Raw genomic sequence first — 15,103 nt, forward strand, 5'->3', positions numbered from 1 at the left:
CTCTGAACATCTTGCCCCTTCAAGGCATATCCAAAAGCTCCCCCTGGAAGTTTAAGTTTAGAGAGAATATATTGACCGGTGTGAAGCAGCAGTTGCAAAGCTGTTTGAAATGCTTAAATTTCGTACCCGAATTCCCTCTGCAGCAATTAGCCCTAAATACCTCTTTTCCCAGGAATACTTTTTGTTCAGTAACAGAGCTTTCTGCTTTCCTCTCCCTCCTGATCTTGGTGATAATGTACCACATATGAAGTTTAAGAAGGATTATTTCTTTTTCAGGTACCCAGTGAACATTCCAGATTCAGCATTTTTTTGTTGGATTATACTGCTGGGAAAAAAGATCACCAACTAGAAAACCAGCCAAAACTAATACCTCTGCAAATGCCTTAGTGTCAGGAAGCAAATTTACCTAATTGTTAGGTCCCAATTGTTCTACGTGAGCCAATAATCAGAAATTAATAAACAGCTAACTCATTCCTAGCAGAGATCTAAACAAGGAAACCTAAAACGAAATGTTGTCATGGTGATATACAGGAGACTAAGCAAGTAGTGCAAAGCTCCTCTTCCTAGGGGACCTGAGACACTAGCTCAAATTTTTATCTGTCATGGTTAATTTATCATTTCACTGAAACAGTTGTCAACATGCAAAGTATGTAGAAGGCTTGTAACAAGTACCTTTTGTTTTTTGAGGGCACAACAGATTTTGTTTCCAAATCAGAATTTCAGATTCAGCCTTACTTAAAGAGGAAAAAAAAAATATTTGGGGGAGTGTTTGCTATTTTTAGCTTTTTACTATTTATAAGGGCAATTAAATATTGAGATTTCTTCCTTTTGAGCATGTCATCATGAGGCCACATACTGTGGTGTGTTTGACATACTGATTTCTCTAAGAAAGGAAGCAAGAAAAGTAGATCCTTGCAAAATTTATGTATGCACATTGTTAGATTAAAAAGCTGGTGGTCAGAGAAGCTGCTTCTGCTTGTATGGAGCTACTGCTTGTATGGAAAGGAAAATAAGGACTTGCCATCAGCATGTGGCTTAATACACATCAGTTAATTAAGTATTGGTTTTAAAGTATTTTAAGACTTAAAAAATCTTTATTCTCAGTGTTCCATGTACTAATTTCATTATTAAAGACAAGAAATTAGATTTCAGTGTTTGTTGGGTTAAGCTCTTACTCTAGGTTCAAGCATCTCTGAATTAGGAGTATATGACTACTAGCTGGCAAATCGTTGAAGTTCAATTACTCAATAAGTTAATTTCCCATCTCAGTAAATTCAAGAAAATATGGCAAATGCCAGGCTAAGCAAAACATCTGGTTATTTACATCTGCATCTCTTAAGAAGCAATGACAAGAGTTCAGAAAAATGGCTACAAATTCTATTAAATTGACTGGAAGTACACAAAATACATTTAAATAAATGAGTCACACTATCTTGATTTATGGCTTCCTTTTAAACTTAGACAGACTTTGCATGTTAGAAGAGTAAAACTAGGGAAGGCATCACTGCTTTGATATAAATTGAGATGCTACAAGTAGTTAAGCACCACAGAACCTGGTTTGCTCACCTTTACAAACAGCCTAAAAAAAAAAGCACAGTAATCACAGCTAAGTACAGACACCGCTCCTGATTATTCTTTGCTCTCTCAAACCAGCAGGATGCAGCATGAAGGTGGGGAGCGTCAAGCCCAGGCATGTGGAGCACCCTCTGGGAGCTAAGGTGAACAAAGTGGATCTGGGAACCTTCCTTTGTAAGAGATTCTCCACCTCTCCGTAATTATCTCTGTGGGAGATACCTGTGGCCATTAGGCAGGCTGGAATCATGGGATGCGAGTGGTGAGTAGAAACAGGAAGGTCCTTAGAAGTTTCTGTTATGATACTCCACTTCAGAAATGTTGGTGTTAAACAAATATGTTAGAAGGAAAATGTCCACAGTCAGGCTACGCAGGAACTCCCCTAGCGTGGGGTTTAGGTGGCATTTCTGATAGAAGTGGAATGTATTTTTGTTGGCTTTTCTAGTATTTTATTTCTTACAGAAAGTTGTTACAGTTGTATTACCTGTGGATTCCTATTATTTTTTTCTCTATTGAGCCTTTATTAGTTTTAGAGTTCATGAATTATTAAATGCATCTTTTATATAAATATAATTAAAAGGTATTACTGTATTTTTCTCAGTGGCAGCCATAGTTAAAAACAACCTGTCTGTTTTATTTTGAAAGTTGCAGAAATGCCAGGGGAAAAATATTAATTGCCTATTAATATCTCAGGAAGCCAAAATTCATGCTTGCATCAGAAGGAAGCTCTACAAACTGACCACCCCTATAATGTGCCATTTCATGGAGAAAAGCTGAATATTTACCCCTTTTATGTAGAAGAATACTGGCGTGTCGGCGTCCATTTCCATTCTCAACGTAGCACGAGTAATTCCCCAGGTCTGCTTCTTCCACAGAGTCAAGAATCAATGAGATGGAAACCTCCTGTTCCCCCAGATGTTCCTTAAGAACCCTGAGAAAAAAGCAACCACCGCTGCTATTCTGCTTGTATCACAGTGGAGCATTAGATAATCACGACATAACATTGTTACTTACAATTCACAACTCTCTGGCTTCAAATTTGGCTATGGTTTGATGAAATCTTAATTAAATTATATCACGCCCTTTTCTTTCTCACTCCTAATGAGGATGTTTGGCTTTGTAAATGTTAATGAGAGCTTCAGTTAATTGTCTTCTTTAAACAAGATGATGTGCACACTGAAAATATATTATTGTACACTCTGATCGAGACCTTGATCGGTAGCATGTGAAGTCTTGAAATGTTAGAAGAGAGAAAAGTGAAAAGAGTTATATTGGGGTTTAGGGTCACAATAGGAGCCCAGACCAAACACTATTAATGCACTTTCTGAGGCTTTCCAATTCGTCACTCAGAAACAGTGTGTTCATGTCAGGGTCTGAAAAATTATTTCTTGAGTATATTATAAAATTTGACTGTGTATTATAAATCAGTATAAAGAACTGGCATACCCAATGCCGTTCGTTCATGCAGATGATAAATAAAAGACCTCCTGCGTACGACTCCACCTAACTTCACCTTGTTTTCTTTACCTCTTAGCATGCCCACCAGTGGTTTTAGAAACCCAGAAAAGCAAATGACAAACGGCTCTAGGCTGTTCCCTCATCTCACACCTGACAAAAGTAGTGGAAACCAGCCTTCCTGCTCCTGCCTCCACAAAACAAGCAGGATTTTTATCACCTTTTTTTCTCAGTGTTCAGAATGCCAAGTCTCTGGCTGAAGGGCTCAGGAAAAGCTTCAGATGCAAAATACAGCTGATCTGGTTGTCATGTGCCATTGTTAGTGTACTGCTCTTGAGCTTTATATAAGAAACTTGAAACACACTGGGCTGAAATATGCTTCCATTTGGCTATATCTGGAGACATGGATATGACCTTGAATGTCTATGTGGCCTTCTTGATTTTGGCAAAGGAATTGTCTCTGTTACTTTGGTTACACTAAAGAAGTCCGAGGTTAAGCTGTAAATGAGTGCGACTTCATGTCTTTTGATGAGATAGTAAACTCCTGTGTAGGAGGTGAAGTGTAAATAAACTCATTTTGTTCTATTATAGACAATCACTGTAGATAACACACCCGCGATTATTTAGCTTCCTTTCTAATACACGTTTTGATTTGCCTTCAGTTCTGGATTTATTCATGATATATATAGGCAGAGTGATATACACACATGCAGGATTATAAATGAAAAAGGAATCTCTTCAGATCCAAGTAGATACTTCATATTGGAAAGGTATTGGTACACGATGTCAGGCATATAATTCTCAATACCAAACCACTTTTTTCTTAATTTCCAAATGATGTAGCACTTTTAGGAGCAGTAAAAGTACATGATGCAGATAGCCAAATACTCTCTAAAACAAGTGTTTCAGCAGATATAAGCAGCCCACATAACAGGATGCTTGGCTCTCACAGGCCAGGTTACATCCCAGGGAACTCAGTTTTTTCCTTGAAGAAAAGAAACCAAAACATTACAAAAGAAGCCAGACTTCAGCATTTATTTAAGGCTCTGTGTTTTAAAAAACTTATTTTGAGCTGTTTTCCTTGACGTATTTATTTTTCTTTGTTTCATCTCAGTAACTGTCTTAATGGTTCTTATTGTAGATTGCCAAAGTTTGAAAAAATCACTATGCAAATTTCAATTGGTTACACTATGGTACTTGACAAGCAGCTATTTTTCTTTTGCAGCTTTCTGAGATCAGATCTGGCAGAGGCACGCATTTTTGTGTTCTCTGCTGGTGGAGTTGAAAAGGTAAAGAATGGATCTTGCAAAAACAGGGATCAGACCCAAAGTGTTCCTGAGTTAGTCTGTGATAACAAGTATTTCATGAACTATCAAAACAAGATACTAACTGAAAAAACAAAATACTTTTTCTTTTACCTGATGTCACTTTCCCATACTCGGCTGTCATCCAAATCTTCAATAAACTTCTCCCCTTTCATCCAGTAGATTAAAGGACTGACATCTCCACTATATCCAAAAAAAGCTCGGCAGGTTAGATTAGCAGAACCACCTGTTAAAAAGAATGTAAAAAACATGTTATTTCAAATTTTGTAAAAAAACTTTCATTTTTTAATCAGTTGCTTTTGTTGATTAAAAAAAATAAATTGTATCTGTAGAGACCCTCAGTTTCCAGCTGCTGGTGAAAACATCCAAAAGTATCTACTTGTCTTGCCACTTGTCAATATATTTTCAGAAAATAAATAAAATAAAAATGAAATTACATGTTACATAAGAACAGGATTCAATTTAGTGTTGTTTCACCAAGTTTTCTATGTTTGGTAAGGAAGCTAAAGTTTATGCTTTTTCAAAAAGAGGTAACATCCAAAGATTTCCATGTTTTCTCTGAAAACAGGTAAAGGTTAGGTTAAATAGACATGCAGTCACATCTGTGTCAGTTCAGCTTTGCAGTGGTTTCTGTAAGTTGCCCGGTAGATTCCTGGAGGGTACAATTGCCAAGGGGCAGCTAGTAGAAAGATGCGGGCTCATTGCTACATTATCTTTGCAGGAAAGTATTAAACACTGAAACTTGAAAAAAGAACACATGTGAACTCATTATGTACATTGTGGGACACATCTGGCCGTATGAACACAAATAACCATGAGGTACATGAAGCAAGGAACAGAGATTCTGCATGTGTGCAGCGTTACTTATTTAATCGTTATAGTGAAAATTAAAAATGTAATATGCCTTCACTTTGGTTTATTTTCATTGTGTAGCCTTACATTGTGTCTTACTTGGCTTTGTGGTTTCAGCACACACAGGGATTGAAATGGTCCTTTGCACACGTTTTGTGTGTTGGTAAGATCAGATAAAACTAACTAGAGGACAGCCTCACAGCCAAAGATCTCCCATTTGCTGCTGTAAAGATGTTTGTCTCAACGTGCACCAACGTGCACTTCTAAACTGCTATGTGCATTTCTTTAGTGGATAATTATGCAGTGATTTAAGGAGTTTTTTTCCCCCCCTGAGGAGAGTATTTTCATGGAGTTTATTTTACTGCTGAGACCAAACTCATATTTTATTTACACTTTCAATTTTTGATCTTAGAATTTTAAAGCTTACTGACCACAGCTCTTGGGGGGAAAAAAAAATAATGCATTGTTACCATTACTTCATTCTGTACCGAGATGCCATGAGAAGTCCATCTGGGTTCAATGAATTTCATTAAAAATACACTGCTTTGGGTCAGGACCTGGTTCTTCTCAAACGTATGACATTAGTATTTGAAAATTCTATTTACTTTTTAGTATAGAAACAAATGCAGAATACTGTATAACAAGAAGATGAGAATTGTTAAATAAATGTCTTACTTATCTGAAGTGATTTTTGGATTTCTGTAGAAGCATCTGGCTCCCTTATCTGGCTTGAACTCCCACACCCGTACCGTAAAGAGTGCAGAATCAAGTGTTTGTAATCAAAATGTACAACACCAAAGCAAGTACCATTTATGTTGCTTTCACAAGCTGTTTAGGAACTGAATTGCTTTTAGTAATTTCCTGAACTTTTGGTTGGTGCCACGCTCTTTGCCAGCAATGTCTGCTAAAGAGACAGAAGTAGCCCAGAATTTGAAACTAGGTTGGAGAGGAGGGTCTCATTAGTAATCAAAAGGTATGAAATCAACTCTCTGACTAATGAGACATTTTGTTAATCTCATCTCATTTAGAGCATAGTTGCCAAATGGAAGCTAAAGATCCTCAGTGAGAGGGCAAAAACTCTCTAAAGACAACCACAGCTCCTGTTTCCACACCACGGGGAGCAATGGTCAGGACAACCTCCCTGGAAACCACCTCCTCAATCTCTACACAGCTCAAGAATTGCTATTTGGAAGCACTGGAGAGAATGGTTTTTGCAGCCATGAGGCCATTTGCAAGGAATGAGGTGAGCATTGGGACACCGCTTAATGTGGGTCAAGTGCATGAAAACCTATGAAAACCTATAATGTAACATGATAAACTTCCTGGTTGTGCTCAGGAGATCTTAACAGATGTACACCCAGTTTATTACAGCAGTTACATAGCAAATATAAGCTAACTACTTTTTTTTTTTTTCATTTTGCATCATAATTATGATACATGAGGATGTGAAAAATGAAAATACAAAAGCTTAAGGGATTATGAATATCTTGGACACAGTCATCCAACCTAGCACACGTTCAGGGCTGTGAAATGCCTAGTAACTGCAGCATTGATGGACTCTGATCACTCTCAAAACAGAAGGTACCAGCACGTCTAAAGCAAAAGCAGGCTCCTGTGATAATTGGATAACCCCTATGGCATTATCTACCAGTCTTAGAGGGAAGAGTGCTACCTAATACATCACTGCCACTTCTTGGAGGTTTTTTTGGAGCATTCCCACCAAGTCAAGGCCCAGTTGAAACTTTTTAGCTTTTAAGAGCTGGCAAGATCACAGCTACAGGGACTGTAGCTTCTGGCCATCTTATCCAAGAATCACAGAGATTAGGCACCACAGGTGCTGAACCATCAAAGCTCTCCTGGCTCCTGCGGCTAACAGGCACCCACTGAGAGCTGATTTTTGCACTGTGCAGGCCTTTGAGCCTTTTACAGCTGAATATTAACATGCATAGGTTTGTTTTTTAAAAATAAATACCTTTTGTTAAGGGCAAAAAGATGTCAGAAAAAAAGAGTTTGTAAGATTAAGGTTTCTTTTCCTCATTAAATTCTTAAAGAAATTTTCCCCCTAAATAAAATATGTAATCATATCTTTAAACACAGAATCCAAAGTTTCCATTCAACGTGAAATATTTACACCTGAGAAATAAATTAGGAAGGATGTAATGCCTCTTAGTAGTACTGTGTCGCTTACAGTTGCTGAGCAAAGGCCATTAGCATGCTGGGTGTTGAGCTATAAATTACCTATACTGTCTACCTTGACCAATCTTCACAATAAGCCAATGGGAAGTTCATTAGTAGGTCATCAAGAAAGATTCAGGGACCAGCTAATGACCAACTGTGACCATTAATGAGGAGGTCTGTTACTCCAGAGCTCACGGCTCCTTGCAGAGGGCAGTGGGGCCTGCTTGGTGGAGCGGAGATGCTCCCAGCTGCAAGCACATGTAAGTAATGGGCAAAGGCTGACTGAAGGGCAACATTATGAGTGGACAGAGTATTTTGGGAGCACGTCCCGATGTCTGCTCCAGAGCTGCCCTCATATGAGCGTATGCTGCAGGATGGGCCGTATTTTTCCCTAGAAGTGCACCTCTGAAGGGAGCAGATAGAGGATGCCTGGTTTGGCAGAGAGCAGCTGCTCTGCATGGACAGTCTGTTTTTAAGAAGTCTGCACGTTTTTGGAAAGCATGCAAAATTTAAGTAAATAGATACAAGAGCTGCTTTTCTTCATGTTTAAGCTGATGTATAAAACAGTGTGTCAGCCAGTTAATAGAAATCACTCACAGTTAACCCTACACAGCTATATCCCTCCATGTGTTGTCTGTGCTGAGAAAAACTATAGCCATGATATGAAAACTGTAAAAGTTTGATGAATGGATATGTAATGCTTTCTATGCCATTAATTTAAATTTTCCTGTAAATGCTGGATTATTACAGTTTTATAGTCTATCTTTGAAAGAATTTAAATACATATTTTAAAGTAACTATATGTTTTAAATCAAATTACTAGGGAAATCCATCTCTCTCTCTGTCCCCTTTGCTGTGAGATGTTGTAAATTCTTGAGAATGTTCTGTCTCAAGTTATGTCCTGGGTAAACTGTTTTTTTATGGACCCCAGAAAAGCCCAAAGGCATGGGATAATTCTAATCTAATTAAGTGAAAATGATAGTGTTGGTGCTTTTATTAACACCTCCCCCCCCCCCCCCCAAAAAAAAAAAAAAAAAAAAAAACGAACAAAAAAACCCAAACCACAACAACCTCAAGAGAAGATAAAAAGAAAAGTGACATTTTTTACTTCTCTGTATAATTATCATTTTTTTTCTGTGAAATAATGCAATAAAGACATGTAAAAGAACACCTAAAAAGTAAGCTCCAACTGCATGTTTCTCGACCACCCTTATTTCTGAAGTTGCAAATGCTCTTCCTGTATTGAGCTGACTTTTGTAAAAATTGGACCATATAGCACTACATATCCCTGCTGCTTGCTGTGATAAAGTTGCACTGTCAACTTTAGCCAACTGAGTTCAAGTCAAATTAATCAAAAGCTCTTTGCCATCTAAACTGAGAACAATTTTTGTTACATAGTATGCTTTCAACTAGAGCAGAATGCAAGGAGGGACCACAACAAAGTGTACTTCCTTGAAATCAGCAAATCCTTTCAGCAGAGCAACACACTGTTTTTGTGTCCATTTTCTCTAATTGGCATCATTTGGGGCACTTTGCAAACTACTGCTATGGGAACCTATGTCCAGGAGAGGGCACTGTCTAACTTCTAAATATTAAAAAAAAAAAAAAAAAGTAAGTTCCTAGTATATAAGCTATAATTAAAAACATCAGCCTGCTAAGAACCTGCTAGTTGTAATTAGCAAATAGTGAATGTTTTGTGGTTAGTGAAATGTCATCTTGTATGGGCAGTCTAAATTACACTTGCACCATTAGTCATACAAGTTAGCATACACTACGATGGCACCCACTCTAGCCTTTGATTTGACAGATTCTTCAGTGAAGGACAACCATTTTTGTTGGAAGCAATGACAATTATCAGACATCTTCTGCAAGTGCTTTTTAGAAGAATCCTCAAAGACATATTACGGAAGTTAAGCACTTGAGACCCATGCTAAGCATCTAGTAATATTGAGGGCCAAAAGAGTGGAAATGTTAAGTGTACTAAAATATGGGATTTTCTTTTACTGTACAATGTAAATCATTCATAAAACTTATGCACAGAAAATACCTACACGCTTATAAGCATGCCATTTATTTGTAATGTTAACACTTCAAACTGAAATTATAAAAGGCCAAGGCAGATGGAATCAAAATATCTCACACATGAATTAAACACCATTTTTTCCATTTGTGTTAGAGAAAAAGAACTGACAAAATTTCAGTCTTCCAAGTGGAGAGGTGTAAAAGCTGTTAATTTCCTAGGTGTGACAGACAGGTGCCAACTCCTCACAAAGTCAATGACCCACTTGTTTTGCCAATGCCATCTGCCAAGCCCAGCAGACAGGTAGGTAGAAGCTGCTCATGTTTTCAGAGAAGTCTTACATCCTAACATGATTAAGGAAAAAAAAGAAAAAAAGGAAAATAAGGTACCAATAGTTTTGAGCCATGATCCTTAGAGCAGGATGAACAGCAGAGATTCCTCTTGATTCCTTCCTTGCCTACGCAAAACGTCACCTACGGCTATGCTGCCCTCCAGTTTACATACATATTTTCACATCTTGGTGTCTTGTACTCTCTTAGCAGACCGTAACTGTCTTGCTGCATGTTTCATATAGCAGGTTAGGCCAAATTAAAAAAATAAAAAAATAAACACGTGTCCAGTTCTGGGATCCCCAGTTCAAGAGAGACAGGGAACTGCTGAAGAGAGTCCAGCATAGGTCAACTAAGATGACTGAGGGACTGGAGCATCTCCCTTATGAGGAAAGGCTGAGAGAGCTGGGACTCTTTAGCCTGGAGAAGAGAAAGCTGAGGAGAGACCTTATTATTGCTTACAAGTGTCTAAAGGGTGGATTGGAGGAGGATGGAGCCAGACTCTTTTCAGTGGCTCCCAGTGACAGGACAGGGGGCAATGGGCACAAGTTGGAACATAGGCAGTTCTGTTCAAATACACGGAAAAACTTCTTTATGGTTCGGGTGACAGAGCACTGGCACAGGCTGCCCAGGGAGGTTGTGGAGTCCCCTTCTCTGGAGATTTTCAAGACCCGCCTGGATGCAGTCCTGAGCAACGTGCTCTAGGCAACCCTGCTTTAGCAGGGGAGTTGGACTAGATGATCTCTAGAGGTCTCTTCCAACTCTGAAAATTCCATGATTCTGTGATTCTGAAATGTAACTTCAAGCTGGGAACTGCTAAATTCTAGTCTTGTTGCTGAGTGGTATGTTGTGAAGTCTTTGGCAAGGCATCAGGTCTTGCATTCATACAATTGTGGTTACAATGTGCAAATTCCCTCTACTTTGAATTCAGTGGATGTAGGTTTGAAAGGGCTGGGTATTATCATTCCACTAAATATTATCATGCAAGCATCATACAAAGTGGCTGAATGTGATTACACAGCTATATCTCTTCATTAATAGACCCGTCCATATTTTGCTATGCTGTGGAGCAGAATGTTGATTGCACGGGACTCTGAATTATATATCAAATAAGTTCTTCAGGCCATAAATGTGTAAATTTAGAGTACACACAACCATTCCTCCACAAAAAAAAAAAAAGACATCAGCTGAAGGTTTGCAACAAGATCATAGAGATATAGTAGCTTTTGAACTTTCACTGAGGTTGTAGGTATCACTATTTATTGGAGAGGTTAAAAAATCACTTCCTCCAATTTCTGATTATATTAATTGGAAAAAAATGCCTAATTCTGGTTCATTAGGGATTTCTTTTGTTTTTGGTTTGTTTGTGTTTTTTTTTTCACTTAGAAACTAGCCCTCATTCACCATAGGGTTAAACTCCCTAGCCTGCTTATAGTCATTCACTACCATATGAAAAGCCCTTTACCCTCCAAGGCTTCCAGCTGCTGAACAGCTGTCCGACAGCAGGACACATAATGGAGGTATCTGTATGTTGCTGCTTACATGTTACCTGCCATCAGCCCTGAGATATTTGAGTCTGCAACACTTATTAAGGTGCTATACTGAAAAGTACATGGTAAGATCTAAGATTAACCTAAGAGTATTAACAATTTTTCATAGACTGCTTCATAGCTTGTGAAGGAAAAGAAATCCAAATCCTTTCTGCTTTGAATGGGCTCTTTAGCAGGGTTGCCAGAGAGAGAGTCAATGAAGACAGCAACCACCACAGCAGACTGCAGAAAAAGAAGTGATGTATGGGACTTTGGGCTCGAAATGCCCAGAACATCTCTCAGCTACGTATATTGTTAAACTAACCTTCATTTCACAAGAGGTAACAAAACCCCTGAACCAATAATCTTGATTTTCCTAACAGCAGGCCTCTCCTCTTGATAGATGGTAATGTCAGGCTGATAAATTAGTTGTTCAGCAAGTATTTTTCATTCCTTCCTCTTCAGAAGTAGAGGCTGGAGTGGGAGACAGCAACTATCACAAGTATAAAGCAAGAGTTGCTAAAAAAAAGGAAAGTCACTGCAATTGTTTTACAAGCTTGACTTAACTTCTACTATAGAAGCTTGTATTTTCTCATGGATTATTTTGGACAAATGCATTTCTCAAACACTTTTTTTCCTGTGCCCTCTCTGTCAGATCAAAACATAATTTCTGTTTTAAAACTTTAGCTGTTTTAGATACAAGTCACAAGAAAATACCCTAGGTAACAGAATATCTCCAAAGGAAAAAAAAAAAAGTCTCTAAATGTCAAACTTCACATGTTTTTTTGCTCTGATAGACTTATGACTTGGGAGCTTTAAACCTGTCCACACCATGCCTAGCTCAATATTGTTCAGTGTTTTGTTTCTGGATTCTTTTTCAACCATACTGCCTTTGACTACGGTGCTGTGGCTTTTGCAGTTTAATGATGCTATATGGTAAGAAAACAAACTTAACCAACAGCCTGAAGTAGCCTTTGCATAAAGGAGTCCCATAAGGTCACCCATAAGGTGTCCCATATGGAAGACCATGCTCCTTATGGTCTCTCTCTGTGCCTCAAAAGTGGTCACACACCCAGGGATGCCACTGCCCCTCAGCAGACTCTGACCCCCAGAACTGCTTCTTGTGGCTTTAGCTTTGTGAAGTCCTGCTCTGGGTCACATTTTGGGAAATGCCTAGAAAAGCACCAGGGGGTTCCTGCTTATCTCTTTACATTTCAGGGAGGTTGGATTAGGAAAAAAAATTAAAATAATTCAATTTATGTCTCTCTTGTAAAGGATATTTATTGATAAGAAATTTATTAAGAGCAGCAACCTCTGGGAGTTCTACAGATGACCCTGGACCCCAAGCAACAACAAAGCCAGGATAATATCTTTATTAGTCAAGGAAGACAGTTTCAAGCCATTACAGCTCTCATAACATTTTCCTCCTTCCCGTACAAAATTCAGAGACAAAGCAGCAGCAGACTGAAAGTGGGACTTAGGCTGCTTCTCTGAGTTAGAATGCAGCTGTTGCACACTTGTTTTGCTAAGGATATGTAATGGAATGATAAATCCAGTTCACCCATGCCTACGATGACAATGATTTTCTAATATAGTAAACTTGCAATAGCACAACTCCCTTGTCACTTTGCTTTCTTTTACCTGTGCAAGCTATAGAAATAAGTGAACTTTTGAGTATTTTTTTTTTTTAACCTAAAGGGTGTCGGTCCAACAGACGAAAACATTCAAATCTCTTGCCGTGGAGGTTTTGTTATAAATCCCGTTTTCTTGTCCTTTCTGAACAGAATATAGTGGGTTTGATTTGGTCTCTTGTGAGTGCTAGTCCACGTGAAAAATCCCTGTACACAAATCATGGCAACCTGCTGCAGCCCCGGTACCTTCTCCCAGGCTCCCTCTCAGGTGAACTGCACAACACTTTCAGTACAGGTGAAATGCAGAGTATGTCCTGGATTCTAGATAATGACAAATAACACGCGTTTTTCTAAAATAGGTTAGCTCTGGGGAGCTGTAGCAAACAACTTACTGTGTTAGATGACACTTAAACGAAAATATCAATAATCTGAAGGAACAGATTTCGCAATTCTGTTTACATAGAAATTATTGGCTATTCAACCTCTTGCGGCCATTTCAGCCCCTAACTGTTCAGCCAGTTGATTTCTTCAGACATAGCACTGAATGAACAGTGTTAGAAACTGTGTTTTACTATAATGTCTCACAATACCTGCTCTTTAACTGCTTTGGGAAGAGGGATTGTAGTGTTTGTGCAATCATTAGATAATTTGAGTACATATAACAAATTCTCAGCTTTGTAGCTACACATATATATTAAATAATAAGTTGTGGGTTTATTTTCCGTTGTTCAGCCTGATTACTCTTTTCTTCCCTTTGCTCTTTCTTCATAAACAAGCCTACCATGGATTGAGTAGGTTGCAGGGGATTATTTGGGCAGGGAAGTATTCTGAAAAGTACCATAGAGATGGGCTGCATATGGAGTATTTTTTATAGAAGTACAGTTTTTGGAAAGTAGCACGCACAGTGCCACACACCTGCGGGGTTGGTATTGAGGAAATTGAGACTCAAGTTAACAAATAACAAATAATTCAACACTATATCTTCCTCTGGTGATCTTTATTCTTCAGCACATACTGGAAACATCAGCAGTTCTAAGACTTACATGAACTACCAGTTCTGTCAGATCCTACCATATGATGGAAAACGCCATTTGGAAAAGACTCTGGTTAGTTTGTCAAGCACGTGGATGTGTAAAACTACCATTCCCATGAAGCAATGTGGCATAACAGGATAAATACAACTGAAATAAAATACATCTATTACGTGAATCAAAATATTTTAATTTGGTTCAAAATGATGTGAAACCACTTCTCTGTTCAAATTTTCACCAGGAAAGCCATTAAACAGCACTGAAAATTAGAGCCCTGAGGAACTGAACCTATTGATTACTGATAAAACAGATAAATAAAATCAACATCAACTTTCCCTTTTACTGCAAGAAAGCCTCTGAGGGTAGGAAGGTATTTCATGCTTATTCATGCTGGGGTTTTCTATGTAAAAAAAAAATAATGAAAAAGGATGATATAAGTATAGTTTAGGTGCGCTTCTTCTTTAAATCATGGTGTCCCCACGTTATGTCAGGAAGATATAGCAATGGACAGAGAAAATACTAATTCTTAGCTTATTCTCAGAAATGGCTGATGTTTGCCATTTAATTATCACATGTAATAATACTGTTTATATAATTTAGAAGCCCTAACACATCACCTATTTCTACTGCATAAACATAGGAATACATGCTATTTCTAACAGCGCTAGGTTTTCTGTTTTTATACCACAGACATTACACCATGTAGTCTTCCTATTTCTCTTGCATGTGTGAGTTAGTCCGGTGTTTTCCGAAGAACCCCCTAAAGCAAAATCCATGAAAACAAACCCCTCTCATTCACAAAATTGCCAATGGAGAAACTTGATTGCTAGTCCATGACAAATACACTATACTCTTGGACCATACACATGCTGGAACCTACTGCTACTGATCAGCGTCCTTTCCACACGAAAGGCAGGCATACCTCTGTGTAATTGCATATTGATAGGCAATGCTTACTGAGGGCAGCTGCACAACTGCCACCAGTGGAATGAAAAGAATCCAGCTAGCACAGTGCTACTTGAATTTAAAGGGAAAAAGTATAGAAATGGGGGCAAGCTTGAATTCTTGAAGTTGGACCCTGCTTTCTAACCTGCAGGCATACAAGTGGAGTAGAGGACTTGTGTTATAACCAGAATTCCCGCAGGAAAAAAGATGGGTCTGGCCGAAGGCAGGATTCCTGC

At 38.4% G+C, this 15,103-nt stretch overlaps 1 protein-coding gene across 1 annotated transcript in view; it reads right to left on the reverse strand.

The window, feature by feature from the left end:
• IL1RAPL1 (interleukin 1 receptor accessory protein-like 1) overlaps window positions 1–15,103 on the reverse strand; it is a 355,957-nt gene that overhangs the window by 25,793 nt on the left and 315,061 nt on the right. Inside the window, exons 6-7 of the mRNA XM_009880548.1 lie at window positions 4,446–4,578; window positions 2,358–2,503 (exon numbers count right to left, since the gene is read on the reverse strand). Of these exons, the coding sequence (XP_009878850.1) occupies window positions 2,358–2,503; window positions 4,446–4,578 (279 nt within the window). The remainder of the gene's footprint in view (window positions 1–2,357; window positions 2,504–4,445; window positions 4,579–15,103) is intronic.

This window comes from Charadrius vociferus, unplaced genomic scaffold, assembly GCF_000708025.1.
Source record: "Charadrius vociferus isolate BGI_N301 unplaced genomic scaffold, ASM70802v2 scaffold22, whole genome shotgun sequence".
In the NCBI taxonomy this organism is placed as follows: Eukaryota; Metazoa; Chordata; class Aves; order Charadriiformes; family Charadriidae; genus Charadrius; species Charadrius vociferus.